The sequence below is a fragment of the Canis aureus genome, chromosome 37 (genome assembly GCF_053574225.1).
Source record: "Canis aureus isolate CA01 chromosome 37, VMU_Caureus_v.1.0, whole genome shotgun sequence".
In the NCBI taxonomy this organism is placed as follows: Eukaryota; Metazoa; Chordata; class Mammalia; order Carnivora; family Canidae; genus Canis; species Canis aureus.
In genome coordinates, this window is record NC_135647.1 from 18,333,033 (window position 1) to 18,359,797 (window position 26,765).

Consider the following 26,765-nt stretch of genomic DNA (forward strand, 5'->3'; position numbering starts at 1 on the left):
CACTATGGCATCATTAAAGGCTTTGTCACTTACTGTTTCTTTAAGGAAATTAAAATTCTCTAAGTCTTAATTTCAACATGTATAAAAACGCTGATAACACTGACCTTGTACGAGGTTGGTAAGGATTTAAAAAAAAAAAAAAAAAAAAAAAACTCCAGCCAAACTCACCACTTACGGTAGGCATTAGAGGCTACTCTTTCATATAAACCCTCACACCCGATGCAAAATACAAGTGCTGCCCTTTCTGTATAATGCTTGTGAAATTTTAAAAGCTGCACATAACTGCCTGGATTCTAGCATACACATTGATCCAGTTCGTCCCCTTCTGGGTATCCAAACCACATACTCAAAAAATAGTCTGGCTTCCTTACAGTAAATCTGGGCCTTCCGTGTCATTTTATTTTACCTAAAAATATCTCTTATCCCATCTAGGTGTTTATGTCATTGCATCTCAGTGCAGACCTAGCCCTCTACGCAGGATGCGTGTTTAGGTGTGACGATTGGTAGAGCTACGGGGTTTACATTCCAGGCAGTAAGAGGCACCGTCGAAACAATGCCAGCAACCTTCGTGCCACGTGGCAAGGTGAGGTTGCTGTAGCTACGGGGTGAATTGTAACGTCAGAAGCAACCCAGGTGCGCCCACCTGGACACCTTCAGCAGAAAGCAGGTGCAAGTCAGGCAAGCGCATCAAAACCAAGACAGGTAAGGGTGACTACGTCCGTCTCGTTTGGATCAAGAAGAACAGGGAAGAGGGAACTCCGGGGTTTCTAAATCCAGGTTCAACATTCTCCACTAGGCTTCTTTCCCAAATTTCAAATTTCAAATTTCCGCGCAGGGCTCGCGGTCTCTGGCACGGCGGTCTACGGGGGGGCGAGGCACGGGCAGCGCCAGCCGCAGCAACCCGGGAGGCTGCAGAGGCTCCCAGGCCCGCAACAGGCGAGCGCCGATCGTTGGATGAGAACGCTCGACCGGATCGGCGCTCCCCGCTCCCGAGCGCGGAAGGCGGCCCTCGCGCCGCCAGGCCCAGCACGCTCCCGCCGCCTTTCGGAGAGCACAGAGCATGCGCGAGAGCTGACCGCGCCCCGCCCCCTCCCCCCCCCGAGGGCCCAGGCCGCCCAGGGGGCGGGGCGGCGCAACCGCGCACGCGCGCGGAGACACGTAGGCGGAAGTGGCGCGCGGGCGCCGGCGATGCGAGCCCCCTGCGAGGAGGCGGCGACCGCGGTGGGAAGCGCAGGAGTAGGCGGAGAGGAGAAGAAGGAGGTGATGGCGACGGACCTGGGAGGGGGAGACGCTCCGTCGGGCTGGCGCCCCTCGGGCTGCGGTCACCGTTTCGGGTGACGTGCCGGCCCTGGAGTGGACGTGTCCCCCCTGCCCTCCGGCCCTTCGCCGCGTGTGGGACCCGACCCCCCGCCCCTCCTCCCAGAGAATCTTGGCACCGTTTATCTTCATCTCCCAGGAGCGTGCGGGGTCGGGATGGAGAGCGCGGCGACTGCCTTCGTTACAGAGCGGAAACCCGCGGGCTCGGCTCTGGGGAGCAGTCCCGGCGCCTCCCCGCCCTCTCCCCACCCTGCGGCTGGCTGGCACTGCCCCAGGGCCCTGTCTGTGGGCTCAGCCCTCCGGGACGGCCTTGTAGGCTCATCGCCAGGGGCCTGCGGAGAACCGTCCGTGGCCTGGGCTCCCCAGACTGCATCTGGGAGCTACTTCCGGGTTCTGTGCTAGCTGGGGGGACTTGGGGTCATCTGCTGGCCGCGTGATTTGTAGCGCAAGGTGCTCGTTCTTGCAAGGTGCTCGTTCTTGCAAGGTGCTCGTTCCTGCCAGGTGCTGGTTCTTGCAAGGTGCTCGTTCCTGCCAGGTGCTGGTTCTTGCAAGGTGCTTGTTCTTGCCAGGTTCTGGTTCTTGCAAGCTGCTGGTTCTTGCAAGGTGCTGGTTCTTGCCAGGTGCTGGTTCTTGCCAGGTTCTCGTTCTTGCAAGGTGCTCGTTCCTGCCAGGTGCTGGTTCTTGCAAGGTGCTGGTTCTTGCCAGGTGCTGGTTCTTGCCAGGTGCTCGTTCTTGCAAGGTGCTCGTTCTTGCCAGGTTCTGGTTCTTGCAAGGTGCTCATTCTTGCCAGGTACTGGTTCTTGCCAGGTGCTGGTTCTTGCCAGTTGCTCGTTCTTGCCAGGTGCTGGTTCTTGCAAGGTGCTGGTTCTTGCAAGGCGCTGGTTCTTGCCAGGTGCCTGTTCTTGCAAGGTGCGCGTTCTTGCCAGGTGCTGGTTCTTGCCATGTGCTCGTTCTTGCCAGCTGCTCGTTCTTGGCAGGTGCTCGTTCTTGCCAGGTGCTGGTTCTTGCCATGTGCTCGTTGTTGCCAGGTGCTCGTTCTTGCAAGGTGCTCGTTCTTGCAAGGTGCTCGTTCTTGTAAAGTGCTCGTTCTTGCCAGGTTATTATGTTTATCGCCTAAACTTCCCCTAGACGTCATGGGGATCCTCCAGTTTCTGCAGCTTAAAAATTTCTCACCCCCCCCCCCACCACCACCACCTTATTTTTCTTTTAAAGAAACACTGAAAGAAGGTGGAATGCTTGCTTTGCTTTGCTAACGGAGGGTTTTGGTTTTTGGTTTTGTTTTTTTTTAGCGTTGGTTGGGTATCTGCATTTCTTCTGTGGTAGGATCTCAGAAGTTGAGAATCGGTTTTTGGATTCATGCTTTTCTGAGTGGATTGGGATAGTTCGGGACTTCGAAGAGAGAGTTAGGGCAGCATCTGAAAACAATTTAGACAAAGTGTTATTTGTACTTAATCTCTTAATATTATATCAAATCCTAAATTTAGATTTATCCCTTGGGAAAAAAAAATAGACCGTCAAAAATTAGCTCCCTGTTTCTTGAACCTTGTGTAATGAAGTGTGTACAAAGAAATGAGACCGAAATCTTGTTTTCCGTTGTTTTATACTCATAACCCCCATAGGTCACAGTGAATATTTAGAGTCCACTTCATATATAGTGTGGCAAGATCATTTGTGACCTTGAGTGTGACAAAATTACAGAATCAAATCTGTTCGGGTCATTTGCACTATAATGACAAAACTGCCTCATATGCTACCCTTTCCTAGTGGGAGACTCTTCTAAAGGTTGGAAAAACCTAGATTAAGAAATCAACTGAAATGATTTTTGACTTAAGTAGGTCATTTTAAATCAGTGTTATCACCAGTTATTTGACTTCTAAATATCAGTATGTGCTAGAAATCCTGCCTTTTAATTCCGTTTTAGCAGTTATTTGGTACCACCAAGTAGTGTTAAGTCTCTGTCTTTTCTTTAGGAAGAGACCTCAGGCAGTGATTCACACCTGTGGGTTTTTTGTTCTGAGTTTCAAGGGTTACTGTGAGCTTCTAAAGCAAAGCAAAATATTGATCCTTTGATTTGATTTGATTTTTCCTGTAACAAAAGGACACTGGCCTAGTTTCTTTAGATGTTGATTAGTAACCGTCATTAATGTCTGAAATGGAAGGCATATGGCAAACATTTAGGATCCCAGTTACTGGGTATCAGAGTTTACAGTATCTTCCTTCATCAGTCACATGATCTGACCAGTGATGTTCTCATTAATAAAAGTGCATCCTAAATGCACGGCCTTGCAGGGCAGATTATCTGGTGCTGGTACATCAAGTAAGCAAAGGAAATGAATTTATTTCCATGTTCATTTCAGATGCTTTGTGGGAAATTTCAGTGGCGATGTCAATATTTTGGCACAGATGTCCAAGAAGTGACAGTGCTGGAGGGATTTAACTCTACATGTCCGGCACAGAACTGCGGCTCCTAAGATTGCCAATAGGTGTGTTAAAAGCAGCAAATGGTCGGCAAGGAGCAGGATCCTGTTGATTAAAACGGTGCTTACTAAAGTGCAATAGAGTCCTTCGTTTCCTATTTCACTATGTGCAGAAACAGTGAAAATGATTTGGTCTCTTCCCTGAAAGATTTCATAAGCTTGTGAGAGAAGCAGACCTAAAAACAAAAAGTTACGCCGTTATGACCTAGGTTTTTGTAAAATATCTGTAAAGTGCTAGGAGAGTCCTGAGAATCAACCAGCTTATAATGTATAGGACTTTAATCAGAAGTGCAGCATACTGAGCATTCATGTTGAGCAGCGTGAAAGGGTTCAGAAAGGGAAGAAGAGATTAAACAGGCTAATCTAGTAATCTACACAAGAGAAAACAGCTACTAATGGTAGGGTCAGAAACAGATTCTCGGTGTAGTTATGGATGTAGAGTCATCAGGAACCTTGGCAAAACATAGAATGTGGAGAAAAGGAAAGGATCTAATAAAATGCCAGTAAATGAGATTGGGAATATAGGAAGAGCAGGTTTGTTTGGAGGGGAACATAATGAGTTCACTTATGGACACTTAAAATGAGGTTTCAGTGAAAATCATGAGTAGAATGCTTTTGAAGAAGCCTTTGGAAATAGAGGTCTGGATCCCAGAAGAGAAGTCTGGGTTGGAAATCCAGATTAATATTTCTAGCTGCACATCAAAAGGGTGATGAATCCGTGTCAGCAGACCATATCACACTAGCAAGTTCTAAAAGTTAAAGGACAGCCAACATTTGTAGTCTGTCTTACTGTATGCCAGGCACTTTTACATTTATTTCATGAAGTCCTAACAAAAATTCTATGCTAGGCACTTTTTTTTACCCCCCTTTCAAAGATGTACAGCCTAATGTTCAAAAAGGTTAAGTAATTTGCCCAAGACTTTTCAGCTAATCAGTAGCAAAGCTGGGTTTTGAAGTCAGATTTGTCAAAATCTAAAGCATAGGGACAGCGCCATTCTGTACAGCTTTCTGATAACAATAGCTGTAATTTTATTGAGTCATTACAGTATGCCAGCCGTTTTGCTAAGTTAAAAACACCTCAGCAGAAGGTGATTAGGGGAGAAATTTTGGAAACAATAAAAACAGGAAAGAAGTCTTCTATTCTCTCCGCATAAACATATAATCATTATTTGTACATTCCCAACCTCTGTTTTCTATACGATATTTAGCATTGCTCATGAAGTTTGCCAACACCAGAGTACCTTTGAAAAATTGTATTCAGGTAGACAGCAAGTGATTGCAAGGTGGGGTGTTGAGGGCATCCAGGGCAAGGGCCAGTTTATTTGGCTCATCTGAGTATTTCGGTGCAGAGTATGCTAGATATCAAGGATGCAGAGACAAGTAAGATTTGAGTCTTGCCTTTCCAGTTTTCTTCTCTCCCAACTGTGGGGATTAAGGAGAGTATGACAAAAGAAGGAAAGCTAAAGTTTATTTCAAATCCTGACCTAGAGACCTAGAGAAAGAAGACATTAAGGCTGAAAGAACATCATGAACATAAGGCAAGGGTGTTTAAAAGTCCATGGTGTATTTCGGGAATGCGATAGTAGTTCATTGTGGGCAGTTCAGGGCTTGATTGAAAGAGGTAGAGGGTGGAGAAGCTTACCTGGGGCCAGATTTATTTGAATAGTACTCTATAGCCATGCCTGCACACATGGAAAGTAGTTACTTGGGTTTTTGTTTCTTCTACATTCAAGATCATTTAAAGCATGATCTATAAAGAAAGTCAGATCTCAGTCTGCAAGATGACTTAAAAAGTCTTAACTCAGAGATGACTGATTGAAGCAGTGTGGGAAGGAAGAACGATATATAAAGAAGAAGAAACAGGTAAAGGAATAGAAATACAGTAAAACTTTTTATAATTATGCTTTTTTTCTATTTAGAAATTTGGCAGGTGCTCTGTAAAAAAAAAGAAAAAAAGAAAAGAAAAGTTCTTTGATGCCTGAGTATTGTTAGTTACGAGTTGCAGTCCGAACCTTGGTCCGAATTTAAATTACTGAAGATGGCCTCCTTAATCTCTGTAACCAGCAAAGGAGAAGTGATCATGAAGAAGTGACTAATTCTTGCCATTTTAAGCCCTCATGACAGTTTCTTTTAAAAAGATTTCCAAATCTGTCTAAAATATCCTTATCTATCCTCTTTCCTCAACTACTATAAATTTTAGTTCCCATTGGGATTGTAACAAACAGCCTTTTCTAGGAAGATAATTTTTTCATCATAACTTTCTTCTTTAATTGTCGTAATTTTTCACTCTCTCCTCAACTTTTACATGGAACTCATTCTTCGGTTTATATAAATCCGAAGAGAAACTGACAATCATATACGGAGCCCTCGTGATTTTTTTTCACAGTCTTAACAGAAAATGTTTTCCAACTTTTTCTAATCCCAGAGGCTTCTCTATTTCTTTTTAATAAAACAGCTATATAGAGGTATAATTTTATACAAAAAAAACTGTACATGTATAACATACACAAATTTAATGAGTCTGGACATATACATGCACCTGTGATACCATCACCATAATGATCAAAGTAATGCACATTTGTCACCTCCAGAACCTTCCATATTTCCCCATTTGTGTGTGTGTGTGTGTTTGTGTTTAAGAATGTTTACCATGGTACCTACCTCTTAACAAATTTTTAAGTGCACACCACTGTGTTAACTGTGGGCACTATGTCATAGCAGGTCTCTGGAATTTACTCATCTTGTTTAACTGTAATTGGATATTCATTGAACAACTCCCCAAAGACTTTTTAAATTAAAATGAGGGCAGCCTGGGTGGCTCAGCGGTTTAGCACCGCCTTCAGCCCAGGGTGTGATCCTGGAGACCCTCATCGGGCTCCCTTCATGGATCCTGCTTCTCCCTCTGCCTGTGTCTCTGCCTCTGTCTCTCTCTGTGTGTCTCATGAATAAATAAATACAATCTCTAATAAATAAATAAAAATTAATGATTTTCTCCAAAGAAAACTTTTTTTAACCTAAGAAATGCTGTTGCTAAAGCATATTATCCTTTCTATTATCTCAGATAAATCTAGGTTTTTTTAAGTAACTTATACTTGTTTATTTTAAAACATCATTAGCAAATGCATTTTAGAATTGGCTTAATATTTAGTGGAGTATCAGCTCTTTTCTGCAATCAAAGATTGATTTTAATGTTAAAGATGTTACTCAAACTTCATGGACTTTAGAAATTATATGCTTAATACATATAAAACCATAATAAAAACATACTTCTATGATGAAATAAACACTAAGTTAAAAAAAAAAAAAAGAAACACCAAGTTAGCTTTTGATTTTTGCTGTAGAAATGAGAATGGCACATATTTAGTGATGTATTGATCTTTATCAGGTGAAGATAAATTGGAGAGTAGACCTTGGTTTTGATTGCTTAGAAGCTCAAATATAGGAATTAATACATTAACATCCAGAGAGGATGACATTTACCTGTATAGTTTTAAACTGTGATAATGAAATATTTGGAGCATAGTATCTTATCCAATGTTTTGCTTTAATTGCTTATTTCCTTCTTTCTTTAGGACTTGCCTCAGCAAGCACAAGAAACACTGAACAAAGGAGAGGAAACCAACAAAGATAATTTTAGAAGCACTGAATGCAGCAAAATAAGAACAATGGATCTCAAGTTCAACAACTCCAGGAAATACATTTCTATCACTGTTCCTCCCAAAACACAGACAATGTCACCACACATCAAGTCAATAGATGACATTGTAGTGCTTGGCATAAATCTCAGCAGATTTAACAAACTTACTCAGTTTTTCATATGTGTTGCTGGAGTTTTTGTATTTTACCTAATTTATGGATATTTACAGGTAAAAAAGTTATTTACAAGATGCTAATTATTTGTAACAATTGAGATCAATATGGGCATTACAAATAGTTTTGTCCAAGATATTTTTCCTTACAGGAAGCCACTTTACTCACATTTTTTTTAGTTTTCTACTATAGAAAATAGTTCTTAAAAGTCTGCTACTTTTAGCAGAGATCAAAATTTCATAGTTAAATATTTCAGATGGGGAGCAGCAAACAGACAATCTTAAAAAATTAAAATTATGAAAAAATTGAAACATGTTAAACAATATAGGTAATGATTGCACCCATATGTTTCTAAAAGACAGTGGTTCAAGTCTTCACTGGTATTTTAGAACATAATTCTCGAATAAATTGAATAATAACACAAAAACCATAATCTAGTCCATTGTTGATCCTTGGAGCTCAGTAATAAATGGTCCTTTTTGAAGAAGTATATCAGGACGCTTTATAGTTTTCCAGGAGATGTCTTTAATCCTATACTATCTAAATTGTTCTTTTTATAAAGCACCTGTTGTGTTCTTATTCTTTTTTGGCTTCCTCTTCAAATCTACTTTTGTCAGAACCTTATTTTTCTGTGCAAAACATTTCTAACATTGCCACAATTTGTCTCCAATTTGTACTATGTCATAAGATAGTTACATACATTAGACAAGCAGCAAATTTCTGGCCTTCAAAGACATGGCTGGATGGGTGAGGAGCCATGCTAATATGAACACTGTTTGAATAGGGACTACTATTCCTAATGCTCAGTTCATTAGTATTTCAGCCATTACCAGCTCTGCTTTTTTATGCAGCTTTCTAATGTGAGAAAATCCATTATAATTCAAGAAATAGAAAGGGATGTGTTTTGTTGAAACAGTTAATATTTCTGGTATTGTTTAGGATTAATCAGAATGATCTTAAAAATTATTGTACTCTTTCTCATTGTCCTATAGAGATGAAATATAAAAGGAAGTGTAAGTAAAGAAAATGGTGGAATTGACTATTTCTTAGTTTGTAAAAATGCTATGAGGAGTATTAGTGTAAAACTAAAACATGAATTAAAAATCTTAATATTTATAGTAACTAATTTCCCCACTAGATGATGATACAAACATTCAGATATCACAATGAAGAACAATGAAAAATAGTAAATTTTGTTAAATAGATTTCGGTTTCTTGTTGAGAAATTTTTTTATTCTTCAGAATACCATTATTACCAAATAATTTGGGTACAGTTAACCATTGTGAAGGAAAATGAATTAGAAATTTACCCTACAAATTTTATTAATCTTTTTCCGTTTAATGATCAGAGATTTTTAACTTGTAAGATATGCAAAGCTTTTAAAATTAAATAAATATTACTTTCACTTTGTGAAAACGGACATTGCTACTAACTCTTACATATAATAGCATGTTAAAATAAAGAAAATGAGGTTTTGTTAGCTGCATTTATACAGTATAGTGAAATCTCTCTGAATGCTACCATATGTAATAAAGCTATTTTCATATTTTATAGTTTTTATGCCAGAAAAATCCTAAATATCTTTCAGATTTATTGCATATGAAATCTAAATTCAGGGAATTACACTATCCTAAATATACAAAATCTATTTCAGAGTCTGTGGTGGGGGGAGTGATTTATTGTCTTACTTAACTAAGACTTAACAAGTCTTCTTAGTGGCTTATTAACAGTTAATGGAATGTTGCTTCATGATAGAACATTATGTATTGACAAAGTAATCATTTCCTTTACAAGGAGAAATTTTGCATAATGTGTGGCACAGATAGTCCCCAAAAATAATATTGGTTTCAACTGATTAAATTCCTAGAAAAACAAGCTGGAGATAATAGACTCTTAATGAAATATATTTGTTATACAGTAAATGAGTCCTTGAACCAGCTACCTTTCACATTGTTGGGGCAATTGTTCATTTTGGCATGTTAAAAAAAGAAAAGCCTGGGATAACTGCTTTATACTTATCCCTCCCTCCCTTTACTTTCTCACCTGTATATCTAGTATCAGGTCTTTGGAATGGCCTCCTGAACTTCTCTAATTTTACCTCTGAGAAGCCTTGTGATTTTAGTGTTTATTTTATGTATTATGTTTTGTTGTTGGGGGTGAGGCTGGAGTTCTTTTAAAATGTCGTGTTTATATGAATTTATTGTGAGAAAATTGGTCTGCCCCAGAGCTTAACAGTACTCATGTATCTTTTGACAGGAATTAATATTTTCAATGGAGGGTTTTAAGTCCTATGGCTGGTACCTTACGTTAGTACAGTTTGCATTTTACTCCATATTTGGCCTAATAGAACTTCAGCTTATTCAGGACAAAAGGAGAAGGTATGTGGTTTTTATTTTTTTTGAGTGTTAAGTTCATTAGTAATAAATTTTTTGTTTTGCTCCTTGGGAATAGGGAGTGTATTATACATGAAATATATACATTTGCAATTAATAAAACATATCTAATGCCCCAAGGTTTTCATCAGTATAACCAACTTATTAAAAAGTATTAAGTATATTTCCATTGTACACTGAAAAAAGTAGTCTTGTGTAATGTTACTAGAAAAATGTAGTTTAGGTTAAACTTATAGTAAATGTATCTTGAAACAGGAGAAAGTACTCAGATTTACATACGTGTTCTTGTAAATTGAACTGAACTGCATGTGATTACTGAAAGATTGACAGTGCTACTAAAAGATCAAAGTGGTGAAATGAACAATCAGTGCCACTTTTATAGCAGTTTTTTAAATGTACAGCTAATGTTTTGTTTCATGGGATATATTCCATTTAACATTGCCTTATGATGTCCAGTCACTGAGACTGCATGTTTAGACATCAGAAACTTCATAGCATGCCTTTTCATCAGAACCAAAGGAGTTTGACATTTGACTTGACTATCTAGATTTGAGAAAGATCTCAAAATATTTTTAAAGATCTATAGAACAATATGCAATGCAAACCTGATTATAAACAAGAGGAGGTTAGGAAATTGAATATAACTTCTTGGTAATGTAAGTGTGGTTATCCTGTCATATCAGATTCTAAGATGTGAATATTTCATGTATACACTATGCAGTTTAAATGCATCAAGGAGCTATAATACTAATATCCTGTCTTCATTGATAGCGGTGTTTAGTCTTTCCAAAAATAAAAATAAAAATAAATATATATTCACAGCTACTGTTTTTTCTTATAAAAATGTTTTTGAGATTTGTCTGAAAGTAACTATAAAATTTTAAGTGTTTAAGTATTCCTTCATAGTTCTAATTTTACCCCTCAACCTCTCTTTATTCCCAATAAATTATTATAGCAGTGATAGTAAAAAATGTTTGAATCTGAGGATAGCATCTGTATTATTTTCATGTTCTGAAACTGCAGTACTCAGCCATACAGGTGATAAAATAGAAAGAATTAAATATATCTGTCAAGACTAATGTATAGGAAAGCATGATGATTCATTACCAGTTACAAACTGCTGGACCTCTGTTTCCAAAGTAAAAGTATCTAATGCTATCTTTATAAAATGGAAAGTGACACAAAGATACACCCCCTTCGAAAAAGATACACTTCTAGGGTGGCTGAGTCAGGTAAGCATCCGACTCTTGATTTCGGGTCAGAACTTGATCTCAGGGTCCTAAGTATTGGGATCCACACTGAGCATGGAGCCTACTTTAAAAAAAAAAAAAAAGGTAACACCTCTCTCTCATCTACTCTAGTGAAATAGGGAGTGGGCCTCCAGCCATGTTTATCCCAACCCTTAAATCAAATGACCATAACAGTTTTAAAGTTAAAATAATTTGTGTTTGATTTAAACAGAAATGGAGTATAGGAGAAGAATTTACAGATGTATAATAAATATAATTATGAACTGAAACTTTTCATTTCCAAGGCACATTAAAAACATTTTTAGAAAAAGCTATCAAAGGTATGTTACAGTGAAAATATGCTCAATCACATATTTCTGAATTTAAGTGGCACTGCTCTTTAGACCTTTAGACAGCTCTTTGCTTAGTTTTTTTTTTTTTTCTTTCTTTCTTTTTTCCTATGTTTGTATGAATACCTACATACTTGAAAGAGTAAAGGATTTGGAGTCAGAAAACATGTATTTGAGTCTTGGCACAGCTTCTAATTAATTCTCCTAAGACCTCAGGGAAGTTTCTTAAATTCTCTGACATTTGAGGATCAAATGTGGTAATGTGCAAGGAGCACATTGTAAGCCCTACCACCCTAAATACACTACTTGCTATTTTTTACCAAAGTTACATTGAAACTGTATTATAGCTTTGGGTGAAGTTTTAAAAAAGGAGATATGTCAAATTGGTGTCAAAGGAGCTATTGAAAGTCACAATGACACACACATACACACACCCTCTGCCTAAAGAAGTAAGAAATTGGGATGTTAAATAGAACGGCGAGATGATGAATCTAACCTCCTGGTCTCACCATTGAGCAAACACACCTCGAGGAGAGCTGGGGTTTTCATGAGACTGTACAGTAAGTCTCTCTCAGAGTTGTGACCCTCTGTATAGAGGTCTCCTGAATTTTAGGCTGGTTTTCTTTCTAACCTGTGTTGTGCTATCTCCATCATCACCATTCCTTATGATTTGTTTCTGATTTCAGTTTTTTTTGTTGTTGTTGTTGTTGCTTTTTTAATTTTCGGGCCACAGTTTATCTCTGAGGGAATTTGACCAACCATGACTTCTGTCATTACTTGGAGGAGTAGTGCTATCCACCCCTGATGATACCTCACTGAGGGTTAAACCCCACAGACAGCATGTAAATCCGTGTTTGTTACATTGGTGCATATGCGCATGCCACATTATTTCCACATGGACTTTAAATGTTGACTACTGTATTAGCAGTTGAGTAGGAACGGCCTCGAAATTGAAATATAAGTGGAAAAGATACATTTTAATTGAATTTTCCAGTAAATTATTTTACCTTATATCTAGCCAAATAAAAAATATGGAAGAATTTTGTGGTCTTGATTTAAACAGGAACACAGATCCTTAAATGGAAGCTACTTCTAAGTATGCAGCATAATCTGATTATGTGAGTAGTACTTCATGTGTTAGTCACACCAGTGTACAAGATTATTTTAGGCCATTAAATATCTAGTCAAAGCGAGCATATGCTTGCAATAATAGCTCAAAATTCTGAAGATGCCAAATTAAAAACCCCTTTAGGAAATTCCAATAGGACCCAAAGTAGCGATTTGGGGTCATGAGGAGAGAATCAGATTCTTCATCTTGAAGTTGATTATTGTAACATCTTATGGAATACAGGGTTAGAGTTGAATCTTAAAACAATGCAGTAATAAAAAGCGTATTTAGAGTTTTAAGCTACTGTGTTCTTTTTCTGGAGATAATCTGCTCAGGTTATATTAGCAGAAGCGCTGAGTATATTTTTCCTAATGCTAGATGGGAACATTAGGAAACAGAACAACACTTTAGAAGTTGAAAATTAGTTAAGGTGCCTTTTGCCACAATGGAGGTCAATATTGTTTAAAACTCAACTCTTTTTTTTCTAAATTTAGTAGAGATAGTTTTTGTATATATAGATAGAGCAGCTATTAAAAAAACTCTTATACCAACATTTTCTATCAGTAAGAATCTTTAGCTCTGGTACACCATTTTTCCACGCAGTTGACAGTTCTTATTTGTGATTAATTAAATAAGGGTAAATTATTATTTTTACCAACATTCTTTTATACAAGTGTGATAACTTCTAAAATAGTGCTTCTTCACCAATATTGCTAGAAATATTCAACAGAAACTAGACATTTGCACATTGTAAACACATTATCTTACAATAGTATGAATTGGGTCCCGAAATGAAGGTTTTAAAAATTGTCTTTTACAGAATACCAGGAAAAACCTACATGATAATAGCTTTTCTAACTGTGGGTACTATGGGGTTATCAAATACTTCCTTGGGCTACCTGAATTATCCTACCCAAGTCATCTTCAAGTGCTGCAAATTGATTCCTGTTATGCTAGGAGGAGTTTTTATTCAAGGTATAGTAATGATATATTTTCATACTGTTTGAAACTAGTAGGATATGTTATGGCATCTAGCATTAGGAAAAACATTAAACTCCCAATTTCATTGAACATTCTCGGTCTTGGAACAATTCTGAGTGACATCTTATAAAAATAAGGTATTCTAAAATATACCCTACTATTCGAAATCAGTGATTCATACTTGAGAAAAATAAAAAGAGTATCTTGTTTTTTTTCTTTTAATCTGGAATCTACCACATTTCCAGAAATACCACGTATTGAAGGCATAGCTCAGAAATACCTGGAAATCTCCCTTTTTCAATTCTTTCATTCTTCTGCTCCTGAGGACTCCTCCCTCTGCCTCCATTAAACAACTGGACAATTCTTGCAATGAAATAAAACTTGACCTGAGCAGAACTGCCTTTTTTTTTTTCCCTACCAACTCTTCTGGCTTCTTGGCTTTCTAGAGTCCCAACTAAGTTATAAGCTATGTGAAGTTAGGAGTGAAAGAGGAAGCAGTAATAGCAAATGGAACAAGTTTTTGTTGTAGTTCTGTTTTGATAATGAAATGTCCCTGTATCACTGAAGTTCTTATATCGCCTAACTTCATTTTTGACATTCAGCGCCTTCTCACAAAAGCCCTTTTCAATGAAAGTATGTATGTCAGCTGCTTCACATACAATTTCAGGGTCACTGTTCATGCAAGAAAAAGTAGAGACCAATCCCTATTAGAAACCACATGCATGTATATTTCCTTAGCGATCCTTATGAAAAAGTCACACTACATGATTTTATTATTGAAATGTAGATATACTCCAACAGGTTAATTCTCACCAATCTAGGAGTTATCCAGTTATCGTAGTTGCAAACTTCAGCAGTCATATAGTCTGAATAATTGCTCTGGCTACTTTGAAAATATATAAGCTATAAGAGAATTCTTACCTTCTATTATATGTGAGGTAAAGGAAGCACTCGTGTCCACAAACTTTAAATGTTCATATTTACTCACTACCCTAATATATAAAGTAGGACTTTATATCTGACTTACAAGGACATGTTGGTGCTCATTGGTCATTTAATTCTCAAAAGTCCTTCTATGACTACTTCAGGCATTGATCTATCTGTTCTTCATATATTTTTGACTTTGGATATAAAAAGCACACCCTGCTCTACTTGGTTAGACACAGATCTAAAATTGTGCCAAGTGGGCATTTGTGTAATGAGGTTGGTTTACATTTATTTTACACAGGGAAGCGTTACAATATTGCAGACGTGTCTGCTGCAGTATGTATGAGTCTTGGCCTGATATGGTTCACCCTGGCTGACAGCACGATTGCACCAAATTTCAACCTGACAGGTAAGGAAATTATTCATACTACTGGATTTTGCAGACATTTTGGTGCAGCAATTTCATAGGGATTTCAAATGATGATATGACATCTGTGATTTTCATATCTGACATAAAGCTTTCAGACTTTCCATATAAGACATAGTAAAAATAATACAGTTATGGAAATGTAAGAGTTGTTTTTAGTGCTCTTGTATTTTGACCTGACAAGAGGCTGTTCGGCCAGTCAAAATCATCTGTGTTCGAGTACATGATACAGCAGTTTCTCATGGGCTGAGTTGGGAGTATGCATATGCGTCATAAGAGAATCAAAGTAATGTTTTATTCTTTTTTAAAAAAAACTGAAATCGTATGTATGTCATTGTTTTAGCTAAAGAGGAAAGTTATGCTGTATGTTAATATTGAACTGTGTACTCTAAATATAGTTAGAATCATAAAGTGCTTAAACTTTCCACTGTGAAGTTAGCCCACACTGTGCCAGGTGGAGTTTTATAAATAAAACTTAGAACTTTCACAGGCAGAATAGGTATTATAGTACATTTAGATCTAAAGAAGAATAAATGTGTTCGAATATTGTTTTTATTCTAAATACCTTGAAGAGAAATTATTCTATATACAATATTGTCATTCTTATACTATTGAGTTTTATTCATAAGCTTATTATCATCCTATCTCCTAGACTGACAGAAACGGTATTTAAAATACCTAGATGTGGGCAGCCCAGGTGGCTCAGCGGTTTAGCGCTGCCTTCAGCCCAGAGTGTGATCCTGGAGACCCGGGATCGAGTCCCACGTCAGGCTCCCTGCATGGAGCCTGCTTCTCCCTCTGCCTGTGTCTGTTCCTCCTTTTCTCTCTCTCTCTCTCTCTCTCTCTCTCTCTCTGTATGTGTGTCTTTCATGAATAAATAAAATCTTTGAAAAATAAAAATAAAATACCTAGATGTTTGGGGAGGGGGGGGACTCTTTGTGGCAGGAGGAGGAAAAGGTACAGGTGAAGATGATGTCACCCAAGGCTGCAGACTGCATCATGGGGAGTTCCTGTGGCCAGGCAGAAAACAGCGAGAAGCCCAATGCTGAGGATGTGGTGACTGTCATCAAGGGGAAGGCGGAGGAAGTAGAGCTTCTGGTGGAGAAGGCGGACATGATTATCAGTAACTGGATGGGCTACTGCCTCTTCTACAGGTCAGTGCTCAGTGTGGTGCTCTATGCCCCAGACAAGTGACTGGCACCTGGTGGCCTAATCTTTCCAGACTGAGCCACGCTGTACGTGACAGCCATTGAAGACCAGCAGTACGAAGACAACAGGATCCACTGGTGGGAGAAAGTACATGGCTTTAACGTGTCTTGTGTCAGAGATGTGGCCATCAAGAAGCCCCTGGTGGATCCCAAGCAGCTGGTCACTGACACCTGCCTTATAAAGAAGGTGGACATCTAGTCTGTCAAGGTGGGACACCTGACCTTCACTTCTCCCTTCTGCCTGCAAGTGAAGTGGAACACCCTGTGGCCTGCTTCAACATCCAGGTTCACTCACTGCTGCAAAAGGATGGGCTTCTCCACCAGCCCCAAGTCCCTGTGCATACACTAGAAGCAGACAGTGTTCTACACGGGGGACTACCTAACAGTGAACACAGGCAAAAAGATCTTTGGCACCATTGATGTTTGGCTCAGTGCCAAGAATAATCACAACCTAGACTTCACCATTGACCTGGATTTCATGGGCCAGCTGTGTGAGTTTTCCTACTCTACTCACTACCAGATGCACTGAGGTGGCACCTGGTTTCTCCCACCCCCGCTGGGCCAGCCCTGAATGGCTCCAGGGGCGGTGATGTTCTTAGGCAGTTTTGGGATTTCCCCATTGTCTCTTCCCTCAGAAGGGGATCTTGGGGGCCTGGGCTGGGGAGGGCACACCATGACTGTTTTTCATAAATTTATTATATGGTTACATTTATGCCAGTAAATCCTCAGCTGGGGAAAAAAGAAAAAGCAAATAAAAAGAGGTATTCAGAGGAACTCTGATAAACAGGGGAAACATTTTTAATTATTCATGAGAAAAAAAAATTATTCATGAGAAAAAATATTACATAACAAAGACTCAAAATTTTTACTGGCTATTAGTTTGCTTTCTTTACTTACCTTGTTAACCAGCCTAAGTTAATGGATTAAATGTACAGTAGAGCCTTTTGCAGCAACCCTTTAACCAGAAGATTTGGGACTTATTCCATCTCTTTCAACTTTGATGGTTCACAGTACAAGTGATCATTACTTCAATGAGTCTTTCTCTGAGAAAGCAGGTTATAGTTACAGATGTGTCTGACATGGTTTAGATTTTTTCAGCACTACTTCAAGTCAGCAACCCTAAAAGGAAGATTATATATGAAGACTGAGGCAATTGACTCTTTCACTTTTGAAAAAGCAGTTCTAGAGAAGGCACAGAACTTGCAGTCAGAGACCTGGCTTCAAATTCTGTTTAGATCACTTAAAATTATAACCATGGGTAAAATGCCAGACACTAATGCTTCCCCTTTAAAACAGAGATAATGATGATAGCTTGCCTCACACAAGGGCAGTGGGAGGACAATTGACTGAGGTCATGGGCTAATGGATATGAAAGCTCATGCACGTACAGGGGGCAAGGGTGACGATAATGATGGGATGAGGTGGTGTCACTGGTCCTGCAACTTCTCATGGTGCTGTAATGCTAGCATATTCTGACTCCCATGGAGATGTTTGGTAAGAGAATGAGAACCTAATACTTCATCATTAAGGATAATTGATGAGCACTTATCACAGTTCCTGATGTAATGCAATATATTATCTAAAGGAGATTAGATTGACTATTAAGATAGTTAATAGTCATATTAGACACATATAATAGACAATAGACATAAATAAAGCTTAGAATGTATGAAGTGAATATATTAGAATTTACTTATTCAGATAAATGTCTGCCTTTAAATATTCCCCTCAGGGTGCAATTCAGGTATTTTCACACCATTGTCATTGTTCAGAACATTTTTGGAATAGCCTGTGAGGAGCTAGGATACTATATTCAACAGCTTGTCTTTTTGTTTCAAGGACAGATTTGGCATTTGAAATAAGTAAAAGAGCATTCAGAATTAGTGGATAAAAATGTACGATTGGGTACTAATTACCACAAGGTTAGACGATCAAAAGGCAAATTGAAGAGTATGAAGACTTGAAAGTTCTCAATTAAGTGCACACACACTTACATGTATTTTTCTGTTCCTTGTGATTGCTTATACATTGTTTAAGAAAAATGCAAAGGAGAAGCTTCCTTAAATTCCATCAGACTCCCAGAAGTAATTCAGGCTGCCTTTTATGTTTTCTGTAAAGCACCATGGTGGTGAGCAGTGCCTCAAACACTTGGAGTTAACAGCTTGCTCTCAGGTTGACATGCACATTTGCATGAGTGTTAATTTCCAGATTTGTTTATTGCCAATTGTACCTGTTATTATAACCTATTGTTATTAAGTAACAGTATTACTTAAATTGTTCAAAAACAATTTAAGAAGAGAATTGTTTCTGTTAATTGAAACAATTCGGTTGACTAGTCAATAAAATCACTATTAAGTATGGAAGAAACAACTGTAAAAAGAGCGGGATATCCTACAAGTGTGAAAGGATTCTGCTCCCCAGCTGTTTGAAAAGTTCTTGTGTTTCCCATGTGCTTGTAAACAAAAACAACCAGGGAAGCATTAGCAATGTGTGTTATGAATATGGTTTATACAGAAGAGAAAGTGCAGAATTTTTGTTAGGACCCTTACTCAAAAGACTGGCAACTGCATGCATGTTTATGTGTCTTAATAACGTAGGTAATTAAAAAATGATTTTCATCGGTCCTCAGTCCTGATAGAGTTCCTAAGAGTTTCTTCTGTATTTAATACAGTATTCCTTTGAAACATTTCATCTAACTTAAAGACAAAACTATTATTTGATATAATAGTGAAACAGTGTGACAGCGTTAACATACTTCATTAGCATCAGCTACTTGTTTTTGTTTTTTTTTTTAACATCATATATGTGCCTATTAGAGCTGGTTGTGAATAAAAACCGTTAACTTCTACTGAGAGTGTGATTTAAGATCGGCTTTTCGTTTTTCAGCCCAATTAAATAGCTGGTGAATCTTGATTATCATTCACATGTTTAAATAAGGAGGTTATGTTTCTCTTATGCTTTCTTGAAGGTGTGATTCTTATTTCCCTGGCACTGTGTGCAGATGCTGTCATTGGAAATGTCCAAGAGAAAGCTATGAAACTGCATAATGCTTCTAATTCAGAAATGGTAAGTACTCCTGTGCTTTTTCCTCGTAGCAGACAGACTCCAGAGTGGTGCTGTGCTTAATTTTATGAAATAGTTATGGTAGTGAAGACTTGCATGGCATTTTTAAACTAGTTTGTCATCATTATTTCCATAAAAGTAATACATTCAAACATTATGAGAAACCAAAAAGTAAATATACTACTACCCCTGCTAAGAGCTTATGGTATAGCATTTGATAATTTTTTTTTCTTATTTATAGTTTTTTACATATTAAAAAAAATCCTTTGTTACATCACTTTTCTCCTCTCTTTGTATTTGGTATTATTTTTCATTTAGAAGTTTTTAATTTTATTGTAGTTTATCTTTTATCTTTTCTTTCATGGCTTCTGGCTACTTCTTATGATTAATAAGGGCTTTCCCAATTCTGAAGGTGTAAGAATTTTACCCATGTTGTTTATTCATTTTATGATTTCCTTTTTAATTAATCTTTTCTTTTCTTTTCCTTTTTTTTTTTTTTTTTTTTTTTTTTGTGAGAGAGAGAGAGAGAGAGAGAAGGGACAGAGGGAGAGAGAGAATCTTAAGCTGGCTCTGTGCCCAGCTTAGAGCCCAACACGGGGCTTGATCCCACAACCCTGATCATGACCTGAGCCAAAATCAGGAGTCGGACACTTAACTGACTGAGCCACCCAGGCACCCCTAATTAAATCTTTGATCCATCCAGAGCTTTAAAAAATTTTTCTTCCATATGTCTCTCCACTTGTCCTAATATCATTTATTAAAAATCCACTTTCCAGCTTAAGTGCCTTCTTTATCCTATCATATTCTAATGTAGGATTCAGAATTGTATTCTTTTGAATTTATTTCTGCACCAGAACCATATGATGAGTGCAGCTTTATCATACGTTTACCATCTGTCGGGACTAGGATTATTCCTTTTGTTTTTCAGAATATTACTACCAGTAGTTATTCTTGGGTGTTCTTATCCCCAGATAAACTAGAAAATCCTATTGTTACTGTGATTGGTATGGATTTGAATTATAAGTTAATTTAGGGAGAATGGCACCTATACACTAGTCTTTCAGTCCAAGAATAAGGTATGACTTTTCTTTTATTTAAGAGGCTTTAAAGTGTCCCTTAGATTTAAAAAAAATTTTTTTTTCATATAAATCCAGCATATTTCTTACTGAACTTAATTGTTAGGGGTTTCATCTTTTTGCTGTTGTTAACTGGAGATAATGCCCTTTCTTTCATTATATCTTCTTCCTGGTTGGTATTTGTATATAGGAAAGTTATCGTGTGTGTGTTTACATTAATTTTATAGCCAACCCCTTGCTAGACAGCATACCAGAGTAAGGGTGTATAGGAATGGTCTTTCCAGTTACTTTGTCACCACGGTGGGCATCTTTAAGAAGTCTTCAATCTTGGTCAGAAGTTTTCTTGATCATTATCAGCATTCTTCCCAGATAAGGTAAAGATAAGAGAATTAAGGCAGTGGAAGTAGCTAGAAAGTTACTATAACACAGTGGTTAAGAGCTGAGACACTGGGCTAAGATCACATCATTTATATCCTAGCATTATGAGCTCTCTTATTGGGGGAAAGTGACTTACTATCTCTGATTTTTAGTTTATCTGCAGATTGAGGAGTGATCATTAAGAGTGTCTGACTCAAAGTCTGGTTGTGAGAAGTTAAGTGGGGTAATTCACGTAGAGCATTTGTAGCACAGTACCCACCACTTCACAAGTGTGCAAGTGTGATGACAGTGCCCCTGCTTATTGTGCTTATGGGGAATATAAGGAACTGGGATAGAAAGATTAGTAGGAAAACTGGGAAATCAAGCAATAGATATGCTGTATCCTGCTTATTTTCATTATCTGTTAATATCTTTACAAACTTAATGTTTGGACTTCATGATGTTTAATAAGTAGCTTTAGAGTTGTTTTATGTATATTTTTGGAACTCCAAAATTCAAATGTGGTTCAAGTTCAGTAATCAAGCCCGGCAAAAAAAATGAGTATTATGTAACTATATATGTGAAAGGATCAGTACTACTGTATTATGATGTATATAAAATAAGTTATAAACTTATAAACAGGATCTAATCCTCATCTCCAGAAAGCTAGGCCATATTGACACAGTGATGTAACTTAAAAAATGACTTACTCTTCAGATTTAATTGAATAGATTAATTGAGTCATATATTGAAAATTCTTCATTTTCTGCCTTTGGTTTGATAGCATTTTTTTCCACTTTGTTTTTATCTACCGTAGGTTTTGTATTCATATTCAATTGGTTTTGTGTACATTTTATTGGGATTGACATGCACTAGTGGATTAGGCCCTGCAGTAACATTTTGTTCAAAGGTAAACACTAATCACATTTTTTTTTAAATAAACATCTTCCATTAAATAGTTCCCTCTGTATTTCTTTATATTTCTTGTTCAAAAAGATTATATTTATGTAATTTGATAACTCCTTTAATGTATGCAGATCAGAAATTATTTCAGAAATGAAATTATTTATATTTAAATTTATTTTATCCTTGCTCTACCCTATAAGTTAATTTTTAAGCGATTCATAATGTAAAAGTTGGGGATTTTTAATTTCATCATTGTTTTTCCATTAAATCAGAACTAAATAAGAATCTTTGCTTGACTGCATTGTTGAATGGCTTATTATTGCTCAGGAAGTTGATTAAAATCTGTAGTTTTATTTCATTTGTAATACCTCAGGGTTTGTTTTGCATTTTCCTAACAGTCTTTTTTTATATGTTGCAGAATCCAATTCAGACCTATGGTTATGCTTTCCTTTTTTCCCTCACTGGGTATTTTGGAATCTCCTTTGTTCTGGCTTTGATTAAAATTTTCGGTGCACTTCTTGCTGTAACAGGTAGGAATGATATACCTGCTTAGATTATTAAGTAAGCATTTAAATTTTCTCTGATGCTCCTTTTCAAAAGATATGGGCAACATCTACTCTGCACTAAGGAAACTGTCAGACTTTATCCATTTATCTTTTTGGCCTATATTTCTTTAAAATTCTAAAGAAAATGATGTTTGCTCGTAATTTTTTATTTGAAGGGTTTAATTTTAAAAATAAAATATATACATTTATCTAAATATTAACTTTTAAATACATTAAAAGGACTTTTTATTAAAAAGTACGATGGGCTGAATACCCTCAGAGAAGAAAATCCTGTTTTTATATGCACTTTTAATTTATAACTGAAAAACCCCCATTTTGATGCACTTAAAGTATGGTATTTTAAACAAAGCTTTTTGGACCTTTCATTTGTACACTTTCTAGAGCATTAACCAGATTAGTCTTTCTTGTCCCTAATAATTATCATGTACCTGCTTTATGCAGGAACTTTGCTTGGCACTTTAGAGGAGCGGTATTTGTATTTGTTTGCTTTGGAGGAATCAGGAGAACAAATGAGGGGTTACAAGTGAGGCCCAGTGAGGAGGATAGATGACTGTGTGTGCTAACCTTGTGTCATTTTCCAAGTGAATGGTCCAGATAAACAAATACTCTCAGCATCTCCCATATGGAGAGAGACCTGAGTGAAACCCAGGATTGGAAGCAGGGTGGCCTGCCATGAAGTGTGCTGGATTGGGATGTGAGAGGAGGAGACCCAGGCCCAGCTCTGATGTTTAATGAAAACCTGTGATCTGGAGAGCAATTCTGTCCTCTTCTCTGGGCTTCGTTTGTCTCTCGTGAAGAGACTGGTTTGGACTTGACCATGTCTATCAGAGATACGTAGGATTTACATCATACTGCATAAATGCATTAGTCATTTACCTGATTTTAATATTTTGTAGTGTTAGGGGGATACTTCTTTACTACAGAGTAAATTAAGCAAAAGAATAAATACTTCTCTTTATATAAAAATATACTTGATTTCTAATGGGTCTCTATATTTGTTCACATATGACTCCCTTTTTTGTTTATTTATTTATGACTCTTTTTAAAGTTTACATAGCTAATGGTAAACAGAGGGCATGTAATTATAGATCAGGGCCTATCCATAATCTGTCAAGTCATCTCATGCTACCAAGAAAGATTGCAAATTCATATACTAAGCTCAAGTTCCAATTTTGCTTATAAAATAATAATTACTCAAAAAATATTTGATAATAATTGATATGTATTGATTAAACCCTGTGACTGGTATAAAAAAATGTGAGATGCAGTTCTTGTTAGTTGCAGACAGGTTTATTTCTGTCTTGTGTAAAAGAAATTTAGCCGTAATAATAATAGCCAGCATGCATATAACCCTTATTATGTACCAGGAGCCGTTTTACATACATTATTCATGTTGATCTCTCAATAATCCCATAATGAAGTAGGTACTGTTACTGTTCCATTTTCCAAAGGGTAAACTGAGGCACAGGGAGGTGAAGTGACCTGTCTAGTAGTCAACCAGCTAGTCAGTTGCAGAATTAGGATTCCAAGTGAGGCAGTCTGGCTCCTAATGTGTGCTCTTAACCCACATGCTATACTGCCTGCTGAGCTCATGTGGTGACTCCACACTCATTAGGAAATCAGGTTCCTTCTGTCTTCTCTGCCATCTTCATCTTCATTTCAGCCAGTGGGATGGGAGATGATGAAGAACATACCTTTTCATGGAATCTTCCTAGAACATACCTTTCCTAGAAATAGAATTTCTGCTCACTTTTCATTGCTCAAACCTCATCATATGACCAGACCTGACTGTAGGAAAGTCTGGAAGGCATGTCCAGGTATAAATAGGGGTCCCTTTACCAACAGACAAGGAAAAATAGATTTGGAGAACCAGGCTCTGATGATGTGTTTTCAAAACAAATTCTTCATTTGGAATTCATTTATTCATGCCTTGGATAGTACGTGTCAGGAGCCCCAGAGTCCAGGAATATAGGATGAATAAGACAAGGAACTAAGAGACACAGTCGAGAGGGAGGGTAGCAACTGATAATGCAAAGTGGCAGAAGGCTACAACGGAGATATATGCCAAGGTGCTACCTCTACCTGCATGGGACAGGAAGGAGGGTTTCAAGCCTGACAGCAGATTTTAGGCTGCTTATAGTACTTGAAAGACAGGTAAAAGTTAATGCAGATGTGTAAAGAGGACTGTAAAGATTATTCATGGTCTTACCCAGAGATGACTGCTATTAAAATGTTAGTGTGTGCTTTAGCTTATTACTGCTTTTAAAGACTAACCCCTGCTCTCCCCAACCATAGCTTCCTTGGGAAAGCCTATCTTTCCTGCCAGACTAAGTGTCTCTAAGGGATGACCTGCCTCCCTAGTGTACTAGCATGGCCCTTTATCCAGTACTTATTACAGTTGTACTTTAACTGTATGGTTTAATGTCTGTACTCCTACTAGACTGTAAACTCCATAGTAGCAGCAACAGTAACTTTCTGTTTGGTTTTTGTTTTCCATTGTTTTCTTGGTGTGTCACATAGATCTTGGCACATAGTAGGCTCTGTAAATATTTGTTGAAAATAATTTCCAAAATATTACCAAGATGGTAGGCACATTCTAAGCCAACCTTTTTTCTCCCTACAGTGACAACAGGAAGAAAAGCCATGACCATTGTACTTTCATTTATGTTCTTTGCTAAACCATTCACATTTCAGTAAGTATTTTTTAATTCAACAAGTTTCTCTACTTGTAGATACCTGGCTTCACATTTACTCCTAAGCAGCCTTAATTTCCTTATAAAGTATCAGTTTCATCTGGAACCCTAGTTTATTGATGTATCTTCTGCTGCTTCAAAATGTTATTATTTTGAAGAAATCATATTATAACCACAGTCCCAACGCCGGTGTGACCCTGTTTCCAGTATAAATGAACGTGAGTGACATCTTGAGATAAGGGATTGCACCTTGCCCTGGTATATACTCACATACATACAAAACCATATATATATAGTTTTTAAAGTTAAGTTTAACTCTACCTCAACAATGGAGTTGAGGTAGAGAATTATTCTTTATAAGTTTATTTAGTTTATGACTTATTATAAAGCATTTACTGTTTTCTTGACTGTCTAGTGTTTGTTTGGAATCATTATCATTTAAATTTATGCTGCTTAGTAATTAAGAAGGTTCAAACCTAGCAATTATCAATGTATAAACTTAAAGATAACCACAAAATAAATTTCACTGTATTTTCTATAAATTAATTTCTCTTTCCCCATGTGCTAGGTATACATTATAGCAGTCTAGCCAATTCCCCTACTTTCTCAGGACGTGCTTCTTTTTATCTCTTTATACTCCATCCAACTGGGATAAAGAGTTGGACCTCCAGACTGGATTCCCAAGATGGCCATTGGCAGATTGACATATTCAGTGCTTTAAGTATACTCTTCAGACTGTTGATGTGGACTTGAATTTGCTATTATCTTCAAAATTCAGATGAACTACATTTAGCATTTTATCCAATCTCTCTTTATATACTTAACATAAGTGATATGGAATTCTATCTAATCTGATCTTAAAAATACTGTTTTTTGTTTTAATGCTATTGTAGATTTCCAGTAGCAAAATTTTATTTTATTGCAGAATTACTGTGAACTCATCACCAAGTTCTGTGGTTAACAATAAACTGTTACCATGATATTAACACTCTTTTTCTTCTTTCTCCTCTTAGGTACGTATGGTCCGGTTTGTTAGTTGTCCTCGGTATATTTCTCAATGTTTACAGCAAAAACATGGATAAAATAAGACTACCATCACTGTATGATCTGATAAACAAAACACTGGAAATGAGAAAGTCAAGGACGTTGGCACAAACTGTGTAGGGAGTGATTCGTCCTCTTTAAAATAGAATTCTAAGGGAACAATCATCAAATAATTAATTTTCCAAAGGGATTATTACAAAAACCAAAGGATCTGAAGGCATGCTGTCCTTTTGTGGATAGGTCACCTGTGAAGTCAGCCTCTTCCTCGGAGCACTTGTTTAACTGTTTGACTTCTGAAGCAATCAAGAGAGCCACATTTGCCACACCTTAGAATAAAATGTCAGTGTGAAGGACTCATCTTAGCAGTCTGTTGAGAATTTCACTGGAAGTGGACCATGCTGCAAAACTAATTGGATATCATTATGATATATCAAAGAAATTGATATAATAATATCAATTAATTGTTTTGTCTTCATTCCATTTTGTTGGTGTTATTTAAATGATTCTCTGTTATAAGAGTGAACAGATGATTTAAAGTCTAGAAAGAATTTCATTATAATAAAAAATTATTCTTTGATTTTTTTTAATAAATGTGTTGTTAGAATTTTGTTACGAAGAGGGAAGGGAAGGTTGGAGTAAGGCTTTAAACATTTAAACCATAAACTTTAAACCTTAGACTTCCCTCTGACCATTTAAAAGTATTCTTTAGAGAAAACATGCTTTTAAGTTTTCTGTGCCATATAGATATTATAACAAAAGGAGTTAATATCCTGCATCCTGTAAGTATGTATCACAAGAAAAACTTGGAACTATCCATAAAAGAAGTGCCAAA

At 37.3% G+C, this 26,765-nt stretch overlaps 1 protein-coding gene and 1 pseudogene across 7 annotated transcripts; both read left to right on the forward strand.

Moving 5' to 3' along the window:
* Nucleotides 1-549: 549 nt before the first annotated feature.
* SLC35B3 (solute carrier family 35 member B3) lies at nt 550-26,524 on the forward strand. 7 transcript variants are annotated; one of them, XM_077886316.1, is made up of 12 exons: nt 1,127-1,260; nt 3,675-3,800; nt 5,528-5,657; nt 7,367-7,660; nt 9,862-9,983; nt 13,506-13,660; nt 14,895-15,002; nt 19,197-19,294; nt 21,542-21,634; nt 22,049-22,160; nt 24,820-24,889; nt 25,903-26,524. In XM_077886316.1, exons 4-12 carry the CDS (start codon nt 7,460-7,462, stop codon nt 26,051-26,053), a joined length of 1,110 nt encoding a protein of 369 aa, XP_077742442.1. In that variant the 5' UTR covers nt 1,127-1,260; nt 3,675-3,800; nt 5,528-5,657; nt 7,367-7,459; the 3' UTR covers nt 26,054-26,524. The 7 variants fall into 7 exon arrangements, with proteins under 7 accessions (XP_077742445.1, XP_077742444.1, XP_077742441.1 ...); XM_077886318.1 differs by lacking the exons at nt 1,127-1,260; nt 3,675-3,800 and adding an exon at nt 646-702; XM_077886315.1 differs by lacking the exon at nt 3,675-3,800 and having other exon boundaries at nt 1,126-1,260.
* Nucleotides 15,990-19,190, forward strand: LOC144306440 (protein arginine N-methyltransferase 1 pseudogene; annotated as a pseudogene).
* Nucleotides 26,525-26,765: the final 241 nt, after the last annotated feature.